Source organism: Python bivittatus, unplaced genomic scaffold (genome assembly GCF_059951505.1).
Source record: "Python bivittatus isolate LINGU-HERP-01145 unplaced genomic scaffold, Pbiv_v1 ctg000340_np1212, whole genome shotgun sequence".
Taxonomy (NCBI): domain Eukaryota; kingdom Metazoa; phylum Chordata; class Lepidosauria; order Squamata; family Pythonidae; genus Python; species Python bivittatus.
The window spans coordinates 30859089-30886745 of record NW_028277056.1 but is presented as its reverse complement, the minus strand read 5'-3'; the positions used below and the strand labels follow the sequence as shown (position 1 = coordinate 30886745).

Genomic DNA, 27657 nt, shown 5'->3' with positions numbered 1-27657 from the left:
AACAAGGTACAAACCACTGGTAATGCTCAAGAAAATCAAGAAAGGCCCCGATTAGACTTTGCTAGCAAACATCTAAAAAAGCCTGCCCAGTTCTGGAATAGGATTCTTTGGACTGATGAAACCAAGATTAACTTGCACCAGAATGATAAGAAAAGTATGGAGTACGAAAGGAACAGCTCATGATCCAAAGTATACCACATCATCTGTCAAACATGGTGGAGGCAGTGTTATGGCATGGGCAAGTTTGGCTGCCAATGGAACTGGGTCACTGGTGTTGATTGATGACCTGACTGCTGATAAAAGCAGCAGGATGAATTCTGAAGTGTATAGGGCTATACTTTCTGCACAGATTCAGCCAAATGCTGCCAAACTGATAGGACACCGCTTCATATTGCAGATGGATAATGACCCAAAACATACAGCAAAAGCTACCCAAGAGTTTCTCAAGGCAAAGAAGTAGGATGTTCTTCAATGGCCAAGTTAGTCACCTGATCTCAACCTAATAGAGCATGCTTTTCACTTCCTGAACACAAGACTGAAGGCAGAAAGACCCAGAAACAAGCAGCAGCTTAAGGCAGCTGCAGTAAAGGCCTGGCAAAGCATATCGAGGGAGGAAACTCAGCATTTGCTCATGTCCATGGGTTCCAGACTTCAGGCAGTCATTGACTGCAAAGGATTTTCATCCAAGTATTAAAGGCAATCCTTATGTTTGTAATGACGTTGGTTTGTTCCATTACTTATGAGACACCAACGATGGGTGTGTGTGTATGCCACTGGCTGTACTTCCTCAATGGTTAGTGCCCCAGTTTTGTCAAACCCCTTAAATTACAGCTGAAAGTCCTGACTTCACTCCCATCTGGGTGTGTTTCCTTTCAACTTCAATGTAGTGGTGTATAGAGGCCACATGCCAAAACAGTTATCCTTGTTCCAATATTTCGGGTCCTGACTGTATGAAAGCAATACAGTAATTTGGTTAAGATAAAGGCTAAACTTTTCAGTTTCTGGCAGTGTACTGCCCCAGGCTATTAGTTGCTACTAAGCAAGAGATTGCGACCATTTCTAAATTGGATGCTCTCCTGATAGGTTATGTTTGAGGTAAGTCTATAGTTGTTGCCTTCCAATAAGGCTTAGTTAAGACATAATATGAATCATGTCTCTCTTGAAACACTCTTGTTTTGAACAAAATATGGAGCTTCCTGAGAAACAGATTGTTTTTAAAGACCTGGAGGCTGACCAAGTGGATCCTAATCTTGTGCGGGAGACATTCTTTAATCTACTTCCCTTGGAGACCCCTTCTTTTGATTCTAAGTAACATTGGGGCTCAAAACAAGGACAAATTAGTATTAGAGCATTTAACTTCCAGATCTTATATATCTCAAACTAACTGTTTTGGAGCAAATAAATTTTACCAGCATAATTGAGCAAGAGACTGGTGACATCAGAAAGTTTCTGTTCTGAGAAACTATCTTAGAAGGTCTCAACAAACACAATGATTTTTAGCACATTACAATTGTTAATTGATAAGGTACTCTGTAATCAGTCTCATATCTGTCCCAGTTTGCATAACCACTCTGTCCTCCTGTCCCTTTCTCTTCCCCACACCTCATTCCAATTTAAATTCTACATCAGTTTAGCCATTTTATGCATCTGATGAAATGAGTTGTAGTTCATGAAACCTTATGCCTTTTAATAAAATGTGTTAGTCAGAAAAGGTGCTACTGGACTCCTCCTGACTCTAAAAAGGAAATTTAACTTCACCTAGCCCAAGGAGCCTTGGAGAATATAAAGGTATTCTTAAGATACAAGATGTTGTGCTCATGTATTGAGCTAAGCTAGGGTTTGAGCTATGGGCCACATGTGATGTTGTGGAATCTAGTTTTATAGTACCTAGAGTCTCCCAGATCTTATCACTAAACTTTGAGAACAAATTTCCAAATTTTGGCTCTATGTTTTCCTTTGTAAAATAAATGAATCCCAAGATAAGTATATTAAAATATTTCTCTTTGCTTCTCTGGTAGAATCACTGCCTCATTGCCATGCTTCCTGTAGGCCTTGGAAGCCAAAATAATAAGGGGTAAAAGAAAAACCTCTGTTCCTGAAATAAAACTTGATTTGCTTTACTCATGCTTGTTGAATAAAACACAGTGACTAGTGTCACACATTTCAATAAGCCACAAGCCAGTGGCTTATATATCACAGTGGCTGGACTCATGTAACAAGAAATCAATGTCAAACCATGTTATGGCTTACTACGGTATGCAAATCTATCATTATTTTGGGTGTTATGGGTGAGTGAGAAGACAGAAATGTGCACACAAGCGCCAGTGTCAGGCTCAATATTGGATAGAAGAGAAACAATTTTTGTCATGGTGTTGGGGAAAATGGCTAATGAAGGCTGATTTTATTTTGTTAACAATGCTTCTGAATTAGCATATCAATGGTTTAAAACCCTTTACTATAAGGTAAGGAGTATAGCATCTATGGATCCAATATCCTCATTATTACAGTATCAAAATCAGTATTTAAGAATCATAAGCAAGCAGATCATTTTACAGCAAATTTATATTTTGTAAAAGTAACATAGTTTTGGCAGAGACAAACACCACCTCAGTGAAATACCACTGTACCACATTATGCCTACCCCCCTTTTCAACAGCTGGAAAAATCTTTACATGAAACCATAAAAGGAATAGATGGTTGTCTGTCATGGGCTAGGAATCCAAAACATGTTGAGACAGTTATGAATGTTCCCAATCTCTACATCACGGTGTCTTGAAGCATTTTAGAAAGACACAAGGAAAGTGTTTTTTTAGTTCTATTATGTCATAAGGCTTATGAGATTATAACCAGCCCTCTGAGAACACTGATACCAAAGTGCTTTCTCTGTCATTTTATTCTATGAATGCTGATGTGGAAATACCCTTTGAGAGATGCTTGATATTTATCTTACACAACATCTCTTTCATCTGAATGGATTGGGGGTTTTTCTAGCTTTTTAAAGCTGAGTCCTTTTTTATTTTCCAAAAAAAGTAAAAAATATTAGGTGGGTACGAGGAGAGAAAGAGTAGTGGTATGGTTACACTGTGGCATTTTCCCATTCTTTATTACTGTAAAGGAACATTGGATGCTTTGGATTGTGAGCCAGCTGCAGATCCATGTCTGCAAGCCTAGAAGTTTGTTTAATCTAGAAATAAATCAGGAATAACAGTTGAACTCCTAGAAAGACATAAAATTCAAGACGAGGCTCCCTGGGTCCACTCCAGGTGGCAACAGTAGGGAGAAGGCTATGCCTCCTTTACAGTAACCAATACTTTCATTGGTCATTGCTAAGTTGACTGCATGCTTTTTTAAGCCCTGACAGTGAATTTTTATCTATTATATTCCACCTGTTATCCGAAAGCAATCCTTGGTCAGTCAAAAGCATAGAATTATTTTGAAATTCAGTTAAATGCATCAAAATATGATGACAATGATGATGAAGATAGAGTCACTCTATATTTATTTACATGCTGCAAAAACATCTATTTTATATGAAGAAGACTGCAATGTAAAGGAACAGAAGCAGACTGATCAATATTTCCTCCTCCGTTGGCAATGCTGATTCCTTTAAAATATGAATTTTGGCAGGTGTGAAAAAACTCAGATCTTATCAAGATATGAAACATACATGAAAAAAACAAATGGATTAAAGGTTCAGCTCTGATACTTAGAATATTTTGCACGTCCTCAGTAGTTAAGTTTTGTCCTGTGGTTATATTACCAGAAATATACATTTCCACTGAGCCAAACCTCCACTAAGAAGTATGAAGCACAGTGGGCTTAAAACATTGGTTTGGTTCACACGTTGTATTAGGTCACATTTAATGACTAAACCACAGTTTGCCAATAAGAGAAAACCAAGCTACCAAATTATTACATTGGGCATCCCAGGCTGTAGAGTATATGAAAGAGTACTGTCACTTGTTACCTTCATCTTTATCTACAGTCTCCAAAATAAGTAATTTGTTTGTTAGCCCTCCATTCTACTTCCCTTCCTCCCCTCCCCCCATCCCCTCCCATGATAAGGAAATAAAATCTGCTCCCAGCATGTAGGATTGGAGATATGATAGCTTCCCACAGGTAACATCTCTGGTAACTAACAGAGCCCTAGTATAGAGTGTTGGGCATTTGAAGGCATTGCAGATCTCAAGATTTAAACAATCAGTTTGGGGGGGGGGGAACTCCACCACTATACAAATAGTAAATAATGGATGTACCCATTTCTGCATTACTGGGCATTACTGCATTACTCTGGATGCCATATCCTCTCTTTCCATGAGTTATCAGGATTGGTAACTTAAAAAATATTTTCCCCCTGTCACAAAAAGTAGCATTTATATTCTCTCCTCTGTTATAATAAACAGTATTTTGTAATATCTGTGTTCCATCTTCTGGTCTAATTTTCTTGGCTTCTAAAATTTTAAGTATGACAACAGCATGTATACATAGTGGGAAGGTAGCTTTGTTTCTTTTTTGCTGGTTTGCTTTGATTAGGATTTTATGGCAGTTAAAATTAGGAAAATGATCTAATTAGGTAGATTAGTTTTTGTTTTATTCTTTTATTCTTTATTCTTTTACCAGGTTGATTTAAGTCATAGGTAATCATTTCTAGGTGACAGAAATAAATACGAATACTTGAAAATTAAGACTGAAAGTGCCTCTTTGTTTTTAAAGTATCTTCTTTTCAGCCTTGTTAACTTTATTTAAACCAATTGCATTATTGCATGGAAATTTTATCATGGCATAGGCCTTCGGACTTGACAATGATTTTGAGGTTTTGATCAGCGTTAGATGATTACAGGAAAGTAAATATTAAAATGTCATTGGTTTACTGAAGTTTAAATTATTTTGAGTTTTTAATTTCTAACATCCTGTAGATTTATAGTGTATATAAAAGCATGGAATGTAGTAGGTTAGATATTTGTTTTCTTCCTGAATGAAATGTATTTTCTTAATGTATTTAGTTTGTACAGGTCAGAACGTACAATACGTAAACAATAGAGCTTCGCCTAGCAAGAGAACTGGGGATGGATCTGATTTGGTATTTTTCTTTTGGTTCAGATATTTCAGTGTTGTTTACAGTGACCAGCAACAGGTTTTCAAGGTGTCGGACAGGAGATTTTCCTGCCCTACCTGGGAAAGTCAGGGATGGAATCTGGGAATTTCTGTGCAGAAAACTTGAGTGGTACCACTGAGCTATAATTACTGTCTGCCTTCTGCTTTCAGGATGTCTCAGAATGAGGTTATCGTCAATTTGACTTTTTAGTTTCTCATAAGTTCTGTCATGAAAAGCTGCTATTAACAACCCTACTTTTTCTTCAAATTTTCCACAAAGCATCTGAGAGATATAAGTTTTTTGAGAGTTCTTGATGGCTGTGTTTCTAAGAAGCATAATTATTTCATTTATTTATGATCATGTTTCGGTCCCTCTTTTTTTCTTAGTGTAATGACAACTCACAGAAAATAAAAACAATTATAAATCTAAACATAGTAAAAATAATGAATTAAAATTAAACATTTCAAAGGAAGTAAGTAGTTAATCAGTATACCCAATAATCAGCTAAACCAGATTTAAAAGCATTTTTTGCAGGGATAGATGAATTTCTTGGGCCAGAGGTTTCCACAGCCTTAATGGTAGGACATCAGCACACAAAAAGCCATCAAAGACTCATCTTTTACTAAGATTTGTTTGACAAGGTTAGATCTATATTTTACTAAGTGAACAGTTTACAGTATTTTCTGTTTTGGCTAATCAAAAACCAATGCTATATTTATACATTTTCTATTTCCAACACTCTCGGTGCTTTTTTTTTTTAGTAGCTATTATGAACGTTCTCTGAAAATGAAGAGACCATAACCATTTTAATGTGCACATATGCCTGCAGGGTTTTATGTACAAATCAATGTACAAGGTATGAACCCCCAAAATGGAAGGTAATGTTTCCTTAAAAGACCCAGTTTCCATACTCTGTTACTTCCAGCTGTCTATATCCTATATTTGTCTAGGACAGATACCTATTTGCTTTCCTGTTTGTGTTCTCTTTCTCTTTCAAACATATAATAAAGCCAAACTTTTTGCTAGTAATCATTTTTTTACTAGCTGGAATAGGGTGACATGACTGCAGATAGTGCTTGTAACATTCCTTTAGACTTAAGGAGAGTGATTATCCCACTGTGCAGAGGGCTTTCTGCTTCTAAAGGAAAATAGGAACTTTTCCAAGAAATGAGTAATGTTGTTTTATTATTTTCCCCACCCCCAGGTGAATGCAGACAGACATGATACGTTTTTATCCCAGTGTGTAGCATTTCTGCTGTTCCACTTACTATTCAAATCTCTAGGAAGCTTTCTAACCTCTTAGAGTTAAAACCTGCTGCATCCCAAGATAATACATAGTATGTTCTTAATTCATGGCACATTTCTTGGAAAGGAAGGGAATTGTTGTTCAAAACAAGTATATTCTGTCGGTGGTAGTATTTAATATTAGAGTGGGATCCTGGTATTGTTTTCTGGAAATGGATTGTCTTCTTAGTCAATAAATTACTTTGTGTGCCTCTTGAGCTCTGACTGGTCATTAGCCAGGGGAGGAAAATTTTACAATATATTTGGAGCAGCCTCTAGGTCATTTTCATTCATACATTTTTTGTGTTTAAAACTTGGTAGCTTTTCAGTAGAGCATTTTATAACCCCTCCAGTAATTCTCATAGCTCCCAAGTCACACATTAGTGGAGCCAAGGCAGATGAGATAGTGACAGTGGAGTTCACAGAGACTGTTCAATTCAAGCTGATCTTTCTTTTCAGTGAATAATTTTTATCAAGCCTTTTTTCATAAATGACAGACTACGTTTTTGAGGCATTGTTTAATATGCCTTCTGTTGTTCTCTGAAATAGCATCATTTGGTTTAGAACATCAGGTCCTGGATCTAGGTTTAGAAAATCCATAGTGGTTTCTCTTATATCTCAGCACTTAGCTTTGGATACTCTGCTCCATGGAAATGCACTGACCATTACTCCTTGAATCAATTTTTCTTCTGCTGAAACCTTATGAAAAAGGGTTCCCAGGTCATCAGGAAGATAAATTTCCCCCAATAATAAGGAGGATCCAAAACTTATGCCAATTTCAGCCAATCATTTGTTAATTGCTGTATCTCTTTGTAAGAAACATGTATAGAATCTTCTTCTTTGGGTGTGACTGGGGTTCTTCTCTGTCTTAAGGGGAGACCCCAGCTGACTCTATTGGCAAGTTTTCAATAAAACTTTAAAATCTCAGCTAGCACATTTGTGTCTGATCTTCTGCTGGACTGAATCCTAATTGGGGAGAGTCAGAAACTCTCAACTTTTGCTAACACTGCCACCACCTTGTTGTTGTTCCATAAACTGAATTGTTTCTCCCTTCTATCCTTCAAAGATGAATAGTTTATCATCTACCAATTCCTTTCCCAGGGAGTTCACTCTCCATCCTACACTGGACATCATGCTATCTTTATTTCTTCTAAGTCTATATTCTTCTTGCTTCATTGTGAAGATCAGTCTTATTTATTTGTTTGTTTGTTTGTTTGTCTGCCTCCCTTTGTCCATTGTAAGGTACAGCCAGGGATTAGCCAAAGGTACTTATCTTAATTATGCTCATAGCATCATTACAACTTACATATCTCGTAAGCACTCTTGTAATAATCACAATAAGTGTGTAAACTAATCTGTCATTCTCTTTCATATTTCAGAAAGCATAGTTTGAGAAAGAATAATTAGATTAAATGTAATGAAGGAGTTAATAGCAAAAACAAAGTTCAAATTCAGGACTTCTTAATTTGTAGTTATTTTAGACACTACATTTACTTGTTTGCTGATTCTTGCACAAAAAGAAAAGTCACTCCACTCTTAGGTGATAGCACTGCTTCCTTTAGGGGGTTTACTTAAAATATGTTTTTTTTAATTTGACAAAATTTTCAGGGCACTTCCAGATCAGATGCAAAATATAGAATGACAAACACCAAAATTTTAAAATAGAAGGGGAAGCAGCAAAAACAATAAAAGGAAATAAAAGGTCAGTAAAACAGAAAAACCACAGAGTTCAAGAGCAACAGTGTGGAATTGAATCAATGCTGGAAACATTTGTACAATGCAGAGGAATAGCTAAATTTGTTACAAATGATGAATAATACTGTTTGCAATTAGAACTCTTAGTTATTAATTTGAGGGTTGTTTAAAAATATTCAGTCCAAATCCAACATCTTTCTGTTTGGATGATCAGGAAGAAAAGTGAGTTTGCTGAGTAACCGAGAAAAAAAAGTTTTCTTATTCAAATTATTTATCTAGGCTATTGGTTGTAGTTCCCTCTCATAGCAAGTACCCTATATGCTTTTTCACTTTCTACTAAATTGTGCAATATATATAATTTAGTTATACGTCTTAATTAGCTAGTTGTCAGAATGACCACAATATAGGCACTGCCTATATTAACAGTGTTCCCTTTTTTGTCCTGCTATTGTGTTCTGGGAGTTGCCACTGTTTATAGTGCCATTATTGCCCCCTTCTTTATGTCTTGCCTGCAATAGAAAGACAGGCTTCCAGAACAGGGTTGCGAGGCTTTACTTCTGGCCTTCACTGATTTCCTGGCACTTCATCCTTAGTTCAGCTTGTTGGCTTGATTTACTAGATTAACTAGATTAGGAACTTTATTGCAGTTAGGAATGAAGCCACAAAGATATCATGTTTGATTGCCCATAGCAGTACAATATATTTTCATTGTTTACATTCTTGTCTTCTTCCTAGAATTAATGGATACTAGAAGCAACACTTGGTGGTCTTGAAGTTGGAATTATATGTTTACATGAACCATCTCTAGCCTAGGATATGCTGGTTCCTGACATTCCAGCTTAAACCTATATAAGGAACTAGGGTCTGTGAATGCTGCCCTCTGAGTTCTAAAGTGGAGTATCAGCTAAGAGGGACGGATGGCAGCAAAGGAAGGACTCTGTGAGGATAAAATGCTTCTTTGGGGAACAGGGTTTAAACTATTCCTACATAGGAACAAAGATTAACTGAGTTTAAGAAGCAGGAGAGTAAGTGGACCTACTGGAAGAAAGAAGAAAGTTTTCTAAAGAACTGACTGGGAGTAAGACAAAGATGTCTTTGTTTTGCCTTTGTTTTGTGTTTGCAGATTGCCAGCTGTTGGATTGTTACTGAACAAAGAAAAAAGAAAGGAAAATCACTTGTTTTGTTCTGACATTGTCTTCCTATTTTGCCCTGTCCATTGACAAATCAGCCAATGTTGAATGTAGCCCTTCAAGAATGTTACATGGCCAAATAAAGTATGAATACAGATTAAACTCCTTGTGACCTTAGTATTTAGATCTTAGTATTAGATCTTAGGCACCCATGCTTCTTGTCATATAAAGAGAATTGTCATTCTCTTTATTCTTGTCATATAAAGAAGAAGCTAGCAGTGGCCACATTTCTCCCTTTCATTTTTGTCCAGGATTCAAAAAACAGAAGATGGGTTGAGTAGTCAGATTAGGGGACTCTTCCAGTCCTTCTAAATCCTCTTGTTTTGTGGTTTTCTTTGTTTTAGTTGTCTGAAGAGTGAGTTGAGAAAAGCTTGCTCTTCTGATCAATGAATTCACTTTTAAAATAACAATTGTTCTTGCTGAATATCTTCCAATATTATTCCAAACCTAGTATCATTTTTAAGGTTTCAGGAATAAAACTGAAAAACTGAAAGATCAGCCAGGGTACTAGTGCCAACAACTCTCTAAGTAATAACAGATCTTGATTATTTTGCAGGACATAAACAATACATCATTCTAGGGGTCAAAAATGTGCTCTTCGTTTTCTGGAACAAATTTTTTAGACAGTTGTCAATGAAGTACTTTGCAAAACATGCTTTATCCAGTCCTAAGTAAATTCCACAAGGCTTTAAATAATTTTAATGTAATGTCCTTGTGGTTACACATGAGAATAATTAGTAGGTTATGCCTCATTTTATTAACTGCACTACTGGCACAGGTTTATCTTAGATTAGAAATGCCATGAGTTTTTCACTTCATTTTTAAAAATTCTTTTTTGAAGTAATCCTGTAATGAACTTTGCTTATTAATCTTCAGTGCATTGATCCTTTTTTAAAGATAAACTCACCCTGTCTTTTCTTGCCAGTATTAACCAGATTTCATTGTATTGCAGTTCTTCCATATAGCCTTCTTTAGATTTTTGTAGATTATTTTATTCCTTTTTTTTAATTATCCTATTTTGGACACATTATGTGAAGACCTAGCTCTTTGGAGAAGGCTCTAATGCTGGGAAAGGTGGAAGAAAAGAGAAGAGGACGATCAGCAGCAAGGTGAATGGACTCAGTTACAGTGGTGATAAGTGCACCATGGAGAGACCTGAAAAACCAGGTTAGGGACAAATTATCATGAAGAAAAATCTATCTATGTGGTCCCTAAAAGTTGACACTGACTTGATGGCACATAATCAGTCAGTCAGTCAGTCAGTCAGTCAATCAATCTTTTATTTCTTATAGTAATTTTATTAAGAATTATGAATTATAATTACAACAGTAATCAATCAATCATTAATGCTCATTAAGTAGATGTGGCACAAAGCGATGCTTAATAAAAGCAGTCATGAAACATGAGATTAGGTTATATAAAGGATCAGTTCATGTCACTTAACAGGCTACTGAACTAGAGTCATTTTTTGGTTTGCAAGCTGCATAAGCCTTTTAATAGCAAAGTGTCCGTACGTGTTTATTTCTGCTTCTTCCAATTAGCTACATTCATGTTACCTATTACAGATTAGTTTTGCTAATATTTTAAGCAAAGTTTAAGTTTATGGCCAATAAACATAAAAGTAAAATTTGGGCCACAGCAAATTAATTTTGTCTAGGCCATTATCTTTCTTGGAGAGAACGTATGCTTCTGTCATCTATGAACAAAATTACAGTTATGCAGAATCAGTGTGTGCTTTTCTTCTAGCTGCTAAAGCTGATAAACTGCATATGGCTTGTATTCAGATCTGCCTAAAGTGGTTGTCAGGGAGCCAAAAGTAACCATTAACATGGCCAAAGGTTTACTTTACAGGTTGATGCAAAATGTAACCAGTTCTGTTCAATTTCAGTGGAATTCCTAGACTATTCCATCACTTTAAATGCATCAGGATATAATCAAATGTTCATGGAATTCTAAAGTTAGTTAGGAACACGATCAAATAATTGATCAGATATTGGGAGATCATGAGCAAAATTCTTATTTATTTATATATAGATAGATAAACATGCCATATGCAACCTGTGCTCTCCTCCAGTCAGGGTGTTCTGTTATTTTCTTCTGCATTTCTATCTAATTTAGTTAATACAATAGTATTATATAATAGTATAATCTATGTTGTTATCTCTAATTATTAGATTCAGTATGTATATCTATATACTACTAAAACTCTCATGTCTGTAACCTTCAACTGGGCAAAACAGTGTGTCATAGGGCAACAAATTTTGAACCAAGGTATCTCAAATGGGCTAACTTACAGAATGCATCCAAATTCCGAGACCCATTATTCCCGTGGGATTGAAATTTGGGAAATTTGTGGCTGCTTCAGCACTGCACTGAAGCAGACAGCCCAGGTTACATGATCATCGTGGGTGTATTCCCGACCTCTTTCCTGCCTCCCTCTGTCTCCTGCGCCCAATCGGCTGACAGCAAGGCCTGACAAGTGAGCAGTGATTGGCTGCTTTGGAAACAAGGCAGGAATTTGAAATCTCTTAATGGAGTTGGCAGTGAGGTAAGGATGAGGGAGTGACTTGGCTGCCTTCTTGCAAGGTAGGGCTGGCTGAAGGGTGCTGGTGGTTGGTGAGCCCTCTTCTTCCCTCGAAGGAGGGGGCCCTTGGGGACACACCAGGATGGGGAGTGGGGGTGCAGTTTTCCTCACAGTCCACAGCTCCCTTGGTTCCACCTCTCCCCATCAAAGTGGCAGGCAGTTGCATGGGTCAGCTGAGGAGGAAGAGGAGGCAGCTTCACCGGGACTCTCCTGAGAGTTGTGAGGGGAGGGAAAATGGCGCAAGCCTATATTAGATTTGGAAATGAAGGGAGGGAGGGAAGGAAGGAAGGGGGAGGGAGGGAAGAAGTGAGAAGGAAGGAAGGGGGAGGGAGGGAGGAAGTGAGAGGGAAGGAAGAGGGAGGGAGGGAGGAAGTGGGAGGAAGGAGGGAGGGGGAGGGGTGGGAGGAAGGAAGGAAGAGGGAAAGGGGAAGGAAGAAAAAGTGAGAGGGAGGAAGGAAGGAAGTGAGAGGGATGGAGGAAGGGAGAGGGAGAGAGGGAGGAAAAGGAAGGGAGGAGGAGGGAGGAAGAGAGGAAGAAAAGAAGGAGGGAGGGAGATTTCTGCCAGCTTCCCACTAGCAGAGTCAATGGGGAAGCCGGCAGCAAGCTGTAAGTTGCTTACACTCCCACTGGTTTTTTTGCCTTTGGTCGTTTTGTTTCTCTGTTTAGATAAGGAAATATCTCTGAAACAATGACCCAACAGATTGTCTAGTTACTATTAAAAACATTCAGAATTCTTGACATACAGTGGTTAGATTCCATCATTATGCTGAACCATGGCTTACTTAATTGATTAGTTGAATAAAATACATTTAGCTGATTTTATACAGGAAGCTAGGCCATATTTATGAACCACGATAACTGGGTTCATACAACCATACCTAATCTAGTTCACTCATATTTCTAAACATAAACCATTGTTTGTTAATCATAATGGCAAGGTTCATGCATCGTACCAAAAATAAAATAACACATAGTGGTTTAGTATAGGATTTTCACAATTTTTAATATTACATTTCCCTAAACTATGAATTTGTGTGACTCCATAATGAATAAAACTAATTATTTCATGGGTTACCACTTACTAAATTGTATGTAATTTTCATCATACTATCTTGAGTTAGGTTTACTTTTATCGACACTAACAGTTAACTTTGTCAACTTCAGCTTTTGCCTTCCTGATAAAATGTTTTCCATTCTAATGGCTAGTAATTTAAAATTAGAGAGCAAAATCCTGGGTTAGTGTATACAAAAGTTTCCTATCTGCAGAAGTTTGTTTTTTGAGATGACCATACCTCATTTATTCACCATATTCTTTGAGATTTTAATTTAGTCTACCGATTTGTATGTCCCTCTTTAAACTAAGCATTTCCATTCCATTGCCTACACTGTCTCTCAAATAGTTCTAATGTGTGCACTTTTCCCTATGGCTCTTAGGTCTCATTGGCTCTCATGGTTTATTATATGCTTTTGGTCTTGCACTTATTTTGGAGATCAAAATAATTCTACTAAAGGCTGAACCCAAAGTTGCTCAGAAGTAACAGCCCAGTGCTTTGCTTATGATCAATGTTTTGTTATGGTCATCCATGAACTCCATCTTTTCTCTCCTCACTTCTAAATGAGAAATACTACATTTCATTATTGATTGATTTACCATTGCAGTAAGCTTGAGAGATCAAGACAGTATACATGGGAAGATCTTGGCGGGTTTCAGGGTTCAGTTATACTAAACTGCAATCTTTGTTTCCTGATTTGAAAGCTGCTCAGCATATTTGGTTATTCATTGGTAAACAGTTACATTTTGATCCCAAATCAGAAGATAAATTGATGCTGTGATACAACTCAAATTTGAAAGTAGCAGGGGAAGATGTTTTATTGAAACACTTGGGCTAAATTGGGGTTAATACTTTAAATCAGTTTGATTTTTAATGGTTGTTTTGATTTTGATTTTTTTGGTGTTTGACTTACTTCCAATATAGGCTTAGCAATATATACAATTAAGACATGTATTAACTCAACAGCATGGAGTGGATGCTTTAGCAGCTTCTAAGGTACCTGTAATCCTGACTTCTTTAAGAGATGCTTGCTTGAACAGAATTCAACAATTCAGTGTTATAAGGTATTAAAAGGTGAAATAAAAGTTAGTATGAGTTCCATATTTGATCTGTGGAAGGAAGAATTGGAATATCCAATTCTGGAAAATCAGTGGATCCAGATATATAAAAAAGTGAAATATACTTCCTGGAATTTAAAATTAAATTAATTCATCAGAAAATATTATTTCATGTCTATTGGATCCCTCAAAGTTTGTTTGAAAAAGGATGCACGCTTGATTTCTTTTGTTGTTGATGTAAGAAATTTGAAATTTGATGTAAGGAATTGATCTTGTTTGGTTATAGCTTTGTCATGGCAAAGAGGATAATTTTACTTAACTGGAAAGACAGTCACTTTTCTGATTTTAACAAATGGATTCAGGATATGAATTTGTCATCTGTATGGCCTAGATTAAATGATAAGTTTAACAACTGAATTAAGTCCTTATAAGTATCAATACTTATCATATGGAACTTCTGTTCATTGTGGTTTTTTGTTACGTTTAGCTTTATATTACTATAATATATTTAGTTTTTTCCCCACTATTTTCTTTATCATATAATCATTACTGAAAATAGACTTTTTTTTATTTCACCATTTTAAAAAATATACATAGGAGAAAGTTACTCTCAGTTTACCATCACAAGAAGCCAGGGACTGAGAAGAAAATGAGTGCTTCTAAAATCACCAGTGTGAATGGAGAATATGGGAACTTCACTAATACACAGAAGTTTCTGTATAGTGAGTTAGATCATTGATAAATTAAACTCAGTGTTTTCTACATTAATTTAAAGAGAATCTTCAGAGTACAGAAATAGATCTGACCTCCAACAAAGGTCAGGATGTTCAAGGTATCCAATTTCTTTTCTTTCACAAAGAGCTGTTTTAGTAAAAAAAAAAAAAAAAGGAAGCATTTCCTTTGTGCTTTTCACTTTTTTGTCCGCACTTGACAAAAGGTGAGAAGACATATTCTTTGTGCTTAGCCATATATTTCTAAATGGACAATGGCACAGGAAGTACAGCAAGAATGAAGAAAGATAGTAAAATGCAATGTCTGGAACAAATGTCCAGATATTTACTAGTGTCTTCCAGAACATAATTTCTCTTTAATTTAATTTCTTAGTGACAAGAATTTTTAAAATAGGCCTCCAAGCTTCTCATTGTGAAATAACAGAAACCGTCTTTTAATATAATGCACATGCAGTTACTATAGCTATTATGCATACTTAGAATATTTAATTTCATAAAGGTTTTTTTTAAGCATCTTATTCTATTTTCATAATCTATTCAGTGCTGATGATGATGTTGAATTTAATTGAATACCTGTTTTCACTAGAATTATGCTTTAAATGTACTGCTTCCTTGTTCTTTTTGTATGTGTTTCTTTGAATATAGAAATATATTGGAATATTTACTGAATATTACATTTTAACATGGATATGGATCTATTTGATTCTTTAGCAAAATACAAAAGAGACAGAATTCAACTATCTCCAATAAATTTGTAGAAACTAACATTGTAGAAATGAAATAGCAGGAGCTAGCTATTATCCTAAGATTCATATCTGCCAGTCCTCAATTCATCTAAATGAAACGTTGATATAGAAGAGTTACTTACTTTTTCTAAAAAAAGTAGAAAAGCATTACTAAAAAAGAGAGAAAAAGTAATAGTACAGATGTGCATAAAAAATTGATAGAAATAATTCTTTTAAATAGACATGTATACTCAAATTATAACAAAGAAAATTGCAATCAAATGACTTGTGTCTCCTCAGTCTACTTTCCTGATTGTGCTTCTTGATAATCAGCTTTAGTACACCTATATTTTCCCTTGTTATAGTTCTTTATATTTAAAAACAGACATGGATAAATCAGTTGAAATTAAGATCAACAGAAACGAAACTTAAAATTTCCTCCAGCATTACAGATGGCAACAAATAAATAGCCTCCAAAGGCCTGGTGGCATAGTACAGTTGTCAAAAAGGACAACAGTGTGTGTGTGGGGGGCACTCTACACCTTTGGGAGAGAAGCTATTCCATAAGGGTGGGGCTGCCGCTAAGAAAGTCTATCCTATAACTCGGGGGGGGAGGATCCCGCGCATTTGCTCTTGGGTCAAATGTACAGAATAGACAGATTCGTATTGAATTATACTGTACATTAAAAGGAGCACTTTGAATTGTATTTAGAAACCAGTTGGTAACCAGTGCAGTGCCCAGAGAGCCACTGATACATGGCTGAAATGCTCTCCCATGCTATCAGACATAATTTCCCATTCAGCACCAATCCATTTTCCAAATAATCAAGTGCACACCATTAATCCTCACTCAAGATCATGAAGGCATGAGTCACTCTTGCCAAGGTATCTCATTCTAAAAAAGGCCAGAACGGGCACATCAATCAAAGTTTAACAAACTATCCCTTGGCCACTGATACCACCTATGGAGAAGAACACAGAGGATTGAAGGAGTAGAAATGTCACGTTGTGTGAGATGGGCAGCTATATAAATGTGATGAAACCAGTAAATATATGGAAATATCAGAAACATTGGGGAAATGATTGTATAATGCTGGAGTTCTTGATTTTCAGGGAAATTAAAACTGACTGATATTATAGACAGATCTTGGACTACAGCAGATTTTAATAACTTCAGAGAAATTATAATTAGGATTCCATGGTAGGAGAAGCAAAAGGAACAGAAATAAAGGTATATGGGAGTTCCTAAAAATTGATAACAGTTGCAAACAATTTCAATGATGGCTCATATCTTTGAAATAATAATAACAATTAAGTTCCCAAATCTTAGATAATTTTAATAAGAAAACACTAAAAGAAAAAAAACTAGAACCCAATATAGTTTTTAATAATTAATGATGTTAGCATTATACTTTGTATTGTTGGTATACAAGATTAGTATAGCCTCTTTCTATTTAATGTCTTCTATGGTACATCTGTTGGATTACAATTTCCATTACACTGTTTAAGCATCTTTGTGCTGTTTTTTTCAACAAAAACACCAGTTTATGCACAAATTACTCCTGCTGTTTTCCACATGAAGTAAATTACTTAAATTTGTCTAGACATTTTAGGAGTTTTGCTTTTAATTTAGACCCCAAAGTAATATTACAAAACTACTGCAAAAAGATCTGTAAAGAATCTATAACCATTCTGTGCCCTCATTACCTCTCATAGTAACACTAATTGAATTATAATCCAAACAGGATAGGCAACATTGCTTCTAGATTTCTTTTTTGATACTGTAGTCAAAGCACATTCCTTACGTACTAATTTGCTTTTAAAGTGTTTTTTCCTGTGATGGACTGTGAAATCTTAGTCTTATGTTCACATAATGTTTTCAGGAATCTGATGATATCCTGATGTAGAGCTCAGTGTTATGAGGTCAGTCCTATTCTTAAGAATTATCTTGGTTTTCAAGCCTTCCTTACTTCATTAGTAGTAGGAGAATTCTTGGTTCAAAGCCAGAATTCAGAAATGAAGTCAGTAAAATAGTCACCTGCAGTTTGGTGAGTCTCCAGTATTTTAAATGGTCTATGATACAGTAAACCTAGAGCCAGACCATTTGCTATAAAAGCTCTTGTACATTCTATCACAAAGGTATAAAGATTTTATGATGTGATACAAAAGAGATTTATTTTAAAATATTTAAATTATTATTTTAAAAATAATGAATAATTAAAGAATGGGAATAGTTTAATAAACATTGTGCCAGGGCTGATTATTTTTACTTTTTAATAGTATTTATATTTTTCTGTGTCCATGTTGTTCCAAAATATTGCACTTTTATAAGAACTCAAATTGGTACCCAGGTGAGAGCTGTTTTTGCAATGGCTTTGACATGAAGGCACATTTAAAATCTTGTAATTTGAAAGACATTTAACTGTTATCTGTATCCTTAGAAACAAACGTCTTTGTCATCAAGGATCTCAGGTACTGTTAAATCAACATTTGGAAGATAACAACAAAATTGTTGGAATCCTGCCAACTGTGATAATTCAGTATGTTCACGTGAAAAAGAGTCTGTTCATCAGATGTAAAGACTGGATGATTGTATTTGCTTAATGTTAGTTGTGCTCTGAATCTGATAACTGAAATATTTATTCAGCAAACACAGGCTATTCAGTTCATTGAAACTAAAAATTGATGTCAAAGCAGTCAGTACAGAAGTGGATACAAGATTCCCAAAAGCTATTCTTCTTGGATATATACAAAGTTAGTTCTGTACATCTTGTGCAAGGAAGGGACAGCTGGTGAAATAATAATGCTTAAGGCTGTTTTCTAGTAAATTGTGTTCAAATAAAGGTGGAAAGGATGGCCTCACCTTATAAATGACAATACGGATTTTCTATCAGAATGTTTGAAGATGTTTTAACTGTAGCAGGGAGATGGCAAGTCTCTTGTTTCCTGCTCTGGGCTGGCTCCAAACATACATGTTATTGCCAGATCAGTGACCTCTCTTGAACTGGTTATACAAGAACAAGTTGAATAGCTGTCATATGCCCTAGAATATAGAATAATGAATCATGTGTACTAATTAAAGTGGCTATACAATTAATGATTCGTAACATGTAGATTGAGGATTTTTTAAATGAAATATTTTCAATATAAGGAATTTTTACTTATCCAGGGTGTGGTATAGCAAATAGAGTATTGAACTTGGATCACAGAACAGTGAAAACCTAGCTAAATCATAAACCTTCCCAGGATACTTTGGGCTAGTCACTTTCACTTACAGTCTTCTTATAAGGACAAAACAGGGCAATCACAGTTTATATCCTGAAATTATAGAGGAAGGGTAGAATATAAAAATTGTAAACATAAATAATGGTGTTTCCTTCCACAGACAGTTCCTTTCGAAATAAAGTTGTCCTCATAATAATTGTTAACCCAAATAGTTTCCCAGCTATTTTAAATCAGGTCCTTCAAAAGTCTTTGTGATTTTACTTCTCAAATGCTTTTGCTGAATTCCTAAGCAGTAGGTTTAATATTCAAGAGAGATTTCACTAATCAAGTTTTTTTTTTTACCACATTGTAAATACCTCTAATGCAAACTTATCTCACTTTATATCTGTTATATTGTCTAAAATATTGAGGCAATTATTGCTGCAATTGTGGTCCCCTCACAAGGGCTTTCTATCTACACTATTCATTTCACTTAATTTCCTGTAATAGCTGTTAAACTGCACCAAAGTATTGTGGAAAACTTTCTTTCATTCCTATTATCATTACAATTACACCAAGAGGTTATGATAGTCTTCATCATGAGCAATGTCTGCATAGTTTGGTAGATGATTCATATAATTATTCAGAGATCTTAAGCATCATCCTTGTGGTTCTGTTGTGTTGGGCTGTTTGAAAATAAAAACTATGCTAAATTAGTTCCCTATGTGTTCTTCATCGTAATGAAGTTCTAAGTGATAAAGATTTCCTTCAAATCTCTGACATATAATTAAGTATATGACTTGCTCTTTAAATTTGGGCCATATTGCATATAAATAGAGATTTTAAGGAGTATGTCTTATGTGGCTATTTGTCTGATAAATAAAAATTTAATTTAACACTGCTACATTAATAATAATGTAAGATTAATGCAAAAGTCAATCCAAGTGTGTAGTATTCCAGTGAAAGTACATCTGTAAACGAATGTTGGTGTTAATTTTTGAAAGTGACATTCTATGATTTTATAGTTCTTGTGAGATAAATAGTTCTTATGGTAATTATCCTATGCTGTAATTGATTTTAGGCTGGAAAGTAAAATACACACTGGGTCAATTATCATAATATATTGGGAGTTTCTGTTTTCATAGTTCTTCTGCTATGTTCAGAATTACAGGATAGTTTATGTTCACTGGAAAGCATATGGATGGTCTCCCTTCTGTGGCTCTGAATGGAAAATCACTCAACGTTTTATTTACTACACATGTTCACAGTAATGTTTAGGAAATACAATGTTCATGGAGAGGTTTCCATTCTCACTAACCACCCTTTATGGTTTCCTAAATATGCTTAATTGAAAAAAACACAATGAGATGGGTTTGTATAAAACACTAAATTATAAACCATAATTGACAAATAGCTGAGATCACACATTAAGCCAAAAATAAACCAAGAAGTCACATTTGCCTAATATGACTAGACCAGTATTTTCAGGTTTCTCCTCTTTAAATTAATACTAAGTTCAATTTACATGTTACTCGGTGCAGTCTGTTTTATAATTCTGCAATGACAGATAGATGTCACTGAATTATGAAGATTAAACAGGGAAGTGGGAGCCAACTGTGCAGGTGTGGTGTTTTGGTTGGAATAGACCCATAAATATATTGAATTCTATAATGTGATTAACAGGATTCAAGTTCTAAAACTGCTCTAGTATCTGTAGTAAGAGTTCAGGTTACACATATTTTCAACATGGATTCTAGTTCCACAGCTGATATCCATATATATGACAGTTCTAAGAAAAAATGGGAACATCGGGAATTCATTGCTGACTTGTATACTATGAGAGGAATCCTCCCCTGTGCAAATGCCTATGTGCTATATTTAGGTTTTGCTATTTTGTTAGTTAGCTTTAAAATGTGGAGTTTGTCATGGGCCAACATGCAACAAAATGTCACATATGAAAGGTAAAGGCAGGATATTAATCAGTCAAACAAACCTAAATCTCCCTTATCATCACAGATAGATTTGGAATGAATCTTGGGTATACCAAGAAAGGTACAAGAACTATGCATTTACAGCAATATGTAGTAAAAGTTGTAGATGCATTCACATTTCAATAATGCATATATGTAAAAAAAACAACAACAGATAATTTGTGTATTAAAACAATCTTAAAATGCAGTATATAGTATTTTTGTGGACTTGTTTTCCTGGGTAGAATGGATGAAATTATTCTCCATAGGTAGGAGTATGTATGTGTGTATGTGTGTATGTGTATATACACACACACACATACATACACACATACACACCATATTATAATAATATAAAAATGCTTTTGGCCTCCAAGGCTATAATGGTAACACATTGCCATTCCCACTGCAGGTTCCCAAGGGAAGAGATTAAATTCAAATACATAGCAGTTATCCCACATGGGGAGTTTAAAACAGCAGTGTACAACTTTTTGGATTCAAGGGTGCTCTTGGCCTTTAAATGGCATGCCAGGCCATTTCTAGAAAGTGGGCATGCCAGACAAACTAAGTCTGTTTGAATGTAATTCAAATTTAAACTTTACCAAAAATTGAAATTCAGTTTCTGCGACACAGTCATAGTAATAATTTCCTCCTCTAATCAGATTAAAAATGACATTGGGCAGCACACAACTCTAGTGTATTTCTCTGGTTTAAAGCATGTAATCCCATTTGTACTGACAGCTGACTGCCGCTTGGAAGATGTCAACCTCTAAATGTCATTAAAGGATTAATTGATCTGGGTCTATAGTTGCCAATGCAATTTATCAACTGAGCTGTGCTGACCATTTCTGCCATGTGATGTTGTCCATCCTGGCCACTTTTATTATTAGCAGTTGTATATTCTGAGTGAAAACTGATGTATGTACCTAAGTTTCAATTACAAGGTAGCACAGACCTTTTCAACACTGTAAATATACAAGCATGCAATTTGCTACTTGTAAGGATTGAACTATACTTGACTTTGCACTCCTTAATGTAAAGTTGTTATGTTGAATAAGATATAAGGTCCAGAGGTTCCCTTTCTAGATTCTCCCCTTGGCTTTTTCTGCTATAGTAAAAGTCTACAAGGGTTGAATGAAAAGTAATGCCTCTAATGTTATAAATTGTACACTACTCATCTACAGTAGGTAAGACAAATCTTAGCAAGACGTTGTTGTACGCTGCCCAGAGTCACCTGTGGTGAGATGGGCAGCTATATAAATTGGTTTAATAAATAAATAAATAAATAATAAAACATAACATAGGCATAAGTTGTTTCTAAATTCTCAAGAGGGCTTGTCTATATTACTTTTCTTTTGCAGGTTGGTTCCTTGAGAATCACAAATACATATCCATTACTTTGAGGTTGTTATATGCCTTAAACTACTAGAAAACTCCCACGAGCAGACACAACCTTTCCCATATTACAGGAAATGGCTGTAGATTGTTCCTACATTTTAAACTATTTTGTCTGTCTTGAAGAAAAGTATGTGATATTTTCATCATTAGGTTCAGATGGCAGCACATTTTATGTATTTTAAAATAACATTTCTGCACTGTATCTGTTATAAAAGGAAAAAAGCTACAAAAAGAAAGAAACTTGTAATGCCAAGTCAATAGAAGACCATTTTTAATGCATAGAGACTAAATGGTCATATAGTGAGTTAATTCAAGTCTGAGAGAGGACTGGAAACATCTGAAAACACTTAGGACTTTCTCCGCTCAAATATGATTGTGGAGTGGAATGCCATTTTTCTAACAAGACCTTTGTCACTTCATTAAAATATTGTGCTCACCTTTTTTGTTAATGCTATATAAAAAAAGATGCTGAGGAATTTGAGGAACACATATTCTTGGGTCAAAGGCCACTTCAGAAGTTGCTCCCTTCTGCCACTGCTTTCAGCTTTTCCAGATGGGAAATATTCTGTTGTTGTTAGTTACCTTGGGCAGATAGAACAATCATTTCCAGCAGCAGCAGCTTCATTAAAGTCTTGTAAAGAGTCGAACCTAATAGCAGGTGTTCAATGCATCGCTTCAGATACTCTGAAATCTGAACTAAGATCCTGGCTGGAAGTCAATTTGGAAAAAAAAATCTGAATGATTAGTTTGTAAACCTCTGCAGAAACCGTCTCAAAGTAGGAAGGTTGAACAACACCATGCCCTCCTGTCACAATTTAATGCTTTGCCATTTTGGCTTTGTACACTGTACTCTCTTTAAGCCTGGGGTCCACAAACTCTTATTTCTGAGAGTTCTATTTAATGCAAATCCTGTTGTAACATATCATTGTTAGCACTGTCAGACTGGGGGAAAAATTAACAAATGTTTGGCAAGAGGTAATTTTTCCCAGTTGACATCTTACTGTCATCTTCCACATAAATAAAAAGCAGTTACCAGTTGAAATTACCGGTTGTTTCTCAAAAGGTTGTTCTATAGAAGAGTAATTTCACTCTGAAGGACTTAATGTGCACATTGTTTTGCCTTATTCAACTGAATAGTAACCATAGAGGATTTGTATTCCCTATACTAATTTCTCATACACTGTGGACAGAACAGGTTCTGCCATTAAGAGCTGAAGACATGACAAATATCAAATAACTTTAGCTAGCATTTTTTAGGATTACTTTCCCTAGAAGCTTATGTCCACATTTTTTCACTTTTATCTCTCTAGTTTGGTGAATTACCACCAAAACTATGATAGTAAAAACATTTTTTTTCATTAGTATGTATTGTTGTCCTTTAAATGTCATAGAGTTGTTCAAAACTCATTCTGGTTGAAGTTTATCTAGTACATGGAGTTGTGGAGAACTGACACGAACAAGACTGACACAAATGTTTTGTAAATACGTTTTAGTGCTGTCTTCATGTCTTTGCCTTCAGTGACAAAGTTAAATAGGCATAACATAGCAGTGGAATTATACATGTATGCCACAGCAGAATAAGTTGACTTGACATTAGTTTTGTTCCACTCTACAGATGATACTAAGGAATAGCAGAATGAGGGCATGGTGCTATGCACTTTTTACAGGTTAGTTGACATCAACATTTTAGCCCTGACTTAAGTAACAACTGCAGGCAAACCTCCGTTGTAAAGTGATGGCCTTTAAATGTGCATGCCTTGTTCTGACATCATACGTAGTTCAACTTATAGCTCCCTAAATAATTCCTTCAATACTCAGGTTTGGAAAGAGCACTTTCTGAGTGGGGAATTTAAATGTTCCTTTAAGAAAATGTGAACCAGGAGGAAAAAAATTGGCAACTGATTTTGTATAGAGTACTTCATAGCTATGTCACTATGCAACTTTATAGCAGATTTGAGTATTGCAAGCTGACTTTATAGGACTGATGAAATAACAGAAAATAATTGTTTTTGTTTTTTTAATTTGCAAGAGGCTTCAAAATGTTTCACCAGACACTGTTTTAAACTATTGCAAAACAACTATTTCAGACTATTTTGGCATAAGTGCTTGAGAACATTAACTTCACTAAGTCATAGTTGAATGGCATTCCCAATGTTGGCATCCTTCAGAGATTTATTCATCAACATGATATAATGATATAATTGCACAGACTAGTTGCCTCTCAAGAAAGGATAGAAAACTTGAGCTAGAAATTAAATCAAACCAGTTACCTTGATCTACCATCTCTTCCTTTCTTCTGTCCTCTTTCTCTGTTATAGCTAAGGTAGGATAATAATTAGACCTTGGGCTTGTATACTTTAAAGTTGTCTGTTGTTAGGGCTGATATTAGAGCAAAATGAACAGGACATACAAGAAAATAGTGTGGAATGCTCTTGTTCATGGTTCTAGCCCAAATCAACTACATGTAGTCCTCATTTAGCAACTGCCTCATTTAGAGACTGTTCGCAGTTATGACAGTGCTGAAAAAGTAACTTTATGACCAATCCTCACATTTATAACCTTCACAGGTCTGTAAAGGAAAGGAAAGCTGAAGTAAGATGATAAGCACAGTCACAGTTTCACTTAGCAACCTCTTCACTTAATGACTGAGTTGCTGGTCCCAATCGTGGTCACTAAATGAGGACTATCTATATGACTTCTTCCAGGATGGTCCATCACTTCTACCCACAACATTCACCAGACACTCAGACATTCAGTTTTCTATGTCAAGGTAGCATACTTAACATAGGCTAGTGTGAGAAGCTGAAAATCAGTCATTGAGTTTCCATGGTGCGGGTGGACTTTAACCTGTGTTTCCCTGTCCTGATCCAATACCATAATCAAGATCTATCTGAACCCACATCCCAGGTTCATTTCCTGTGGTTCAACTATATACTACACTGGTGCTGTAGGAATCACAATCACCTGATCATCACTGAACTCATTGATTCATCAATATTAATTTCCCTTAGCATTACTCCTACCATTTAGAAAGCCCTCTGTTGGATGTATCTGTTTTGTCTTCAATGGCTGGGCTTTGGAAAGAGGCAGATAATGGAGGATATAGTAGCTATACAGTGGGGCAAAAAAGTATGTAGTCAGCCACCAATTGTGCAAGTTCTCCCACTTAAAAAGATGAGAGAGGCCTGTAATTTTCATCATAGGTATACCTCAACTATGAGAGACAAAATGGGGGGAAAAATCCAGAAAATCACATTGTCTGATTTTTAAAGAATTTATTTGCAAATCATGGTGGAAAATAAGTATTTGGTCACCTACAAACAAGCAAGATGTCTGGCTCTCACAGACCTGTAACTACTTCTTTAAGAGGCTCCTCTGTCCTCCACTCGTTACCTGTAGTAATGGCACCTGTTTGACCTTGTTATCAGTATAAAAGACACCTGTCCACAACCTCAAACAGTCACACTCCAAACTCCACTATGGCCAAGACCAAAGAGCTGTCGAAGGACACCAGAAACAAATTGTAGACCTGCACCAGGCTGGGAAGACTGAATCTGCAATAGGCAAGCAGCTTGGTGTGAAGAAATCAACTGTGGGAGCAATAATTAGAAAATGGAAGACATACAAGACCACTGATAATCTCCCTTGATCTGGGGCTCCACGCAAGATGTCACCCTGTGGGGTCAAAATGATCACAAGAACGGTGAGCAAAAATCCCAGAACCACACAGGGGGACCTAGTGAATGACCTGCAGAGAGCTGGGACCAAAGTAACAAAGGCTACCATCAGTAACACACTATGCTGCCAGGGACTCAAATCCTGCAGTGCCAGACATGTCCCCCTGCTTAAGCCAGTGCATGTCTGGGCCCATCTGAAGTTTGCTAGAGAGCATTTGGGTGATCCAGAAGAGGATTGGGAGAATGTCATATGGTCAGATGAAACCAAAGTAGAATGTTTTGGTTTAAACTCAACTTGTCGTGTTTGGAGGAGAGAGAATGCTGAGTTGCATCCAAAGAACACCATACCTACTGTGAAGCATGGGGGTGGAAACATCATGCTTTGGGGCTGTTTTTCTGCAAAGGGACCAGGACGACTGATCCGTGTAAAGGAAAGAATGAATGGGGCCATGTATCGTGAGATTTTGAGTGAACACCTCCTTCCATCAGCAAGGGCACTGAAGATGAAACGTGGCTGGGTCTTTCAGCATGACAATGATCCCAAACACACCGCCCGGGCAACGAAGGAGTGGCTTGGTAAGAAGCATTTCAAGGTCCTGGAGTGGCCTAGCCAGTCTCCAGATCTCAACCCCATGGAAAACCTTTGGAGGGAGTTGAAAGTCCGTGTTGCCCAGCGACAGCCCCAAAACATCACTGCTCTAGAGGAGATCTGCATGGAGGAATGGGCCAAAATACCAGCAACAGTGTATGAAAACCTTGTGAAGACTTACAGAAAATGTTTGACCTCTGTCATTGCCAACAAAGGATATATAACAAAGTATTGAGATGAACTTTTGATATTGACCAAATACTTATTTTCCACCATGATTTGCAAATAAATTCTTTAAAAATCAGACAATGTGATTTTCTGGATTTCTTTTCCCATTTTGTCTCTTATAGTTGAGGTATACCTATGATGAAAATTACAGGCCTCTCTCATCTTTTTAAGTGGGAGAACTTGCACAATTGGTGGCTGACTAAATACTTTTTTGCCCCACTGTATATAAATTATCATGTCATAGAAAATATGGAAGGACATTTTTTTCTCCCTTATGACATCAGACATTAAAGGTGTAATAGTGAAATAAAAAGTGGGATTTCAGGACAATTCAAAAGAAGTAGAATTTAAAGAATGCTATAATTCAAAAGAATGCTATAATTTAAAAATGCATTTTATAATATTCATTATAAAATGCATTGTTAAATTATAGCATTCACTGCCAGCAGGTGTGGCCACAATACCATCAAGTTCCCAGTGCTGTATTTTGACATGCCTTCAGCAGGACATGAAACACTGAATCTCTTTCAATTTCCTGCTAGCAGAATCTACTGAGAAGTCTAGTGTTAAGCAACACATTTACTTTTAAATACACAACATTTAATTTATCCATATGAATAATATTCTGCTGGATCTCTAGAGTAAAAAAAAATAGCTCAGCTAAAGTTGGCTCATGGCTCATGAAGCAGTTGTAGTACAGAATTGAACTATGAAGAATCCTTAATGTCCATGTGCACACTGCATAATATTTCCCTTGCTCTCTTTTCATAAACCATTGGGTTTATGGAGCTAGAAATCAAGGGTAGTGAAAAGCATTGAGGCAAACCAGAGTGTGCCAGTGTCTCCCCAAAAAGTAAATTTTGGAGAGAAATCTACACAGACTAAGCCTAAACCCTAGTATAAAACTGATTTCGTTGCCTACATTGAATTTTGTTAAAGATATATACCTGCAATTTCCACTGTTCTTGACTAGGAACCTGAATGTGTTATTATAGCATAAATATAATAATGATTAAAAGGTTTAGTTATAAATTATTAGTTGAGTTGGAGAGGAGAAAAGGAGTTTCAGGTAAAATAGCAGGTGTTACATATTTGAGTTTCCAATATTTCTTCAGATATTTGTAACCAGCTTATATTAACAGATCTCAGGAAAAAATACAACAAAAATTAAAAACAA

The 27657-nt window shown here is 35.9% G+C and overlaps 2 protein-coding genes across 4 annotated transcripts in view; one reads left to right on the top strand and one right to left on the bottom strand.

Moving 5' to 3' along the window:
* CMSS1 (cms1 ribosomal small subunit homolog) overlaps positions 1 to 27657 on the top strand; it is a 185186-nt gene that overhangs the window by 132354 nt on the left and 25175 nt on the right. The window contains exon 1 of one of the 2 annotated variants that reach the window (XM_088140800.1): positions 23602 to 23653. The exons of the other annotated variant lie outside the window; for it this stretch is intronic. Coding sequence (XP_087996926.1) covers positions 23602 to 23653 — 52 coding nt within the window. Of the gene's footprint in view, positions 1 to 23601; positions 23654 to 27657 lie in introns of those variants that run through there. 2 annotated transcript variants of the gene reach the window in all.
* The window catches only part of FILIP1L (filamin A interacting protein 1 like), a 155892-nt gene that overhangs the window by 127343 nt on the left and 892 nt on the right, over positions 1 to 27657 (bottom strand). The window lies entirely within an intron of this gene.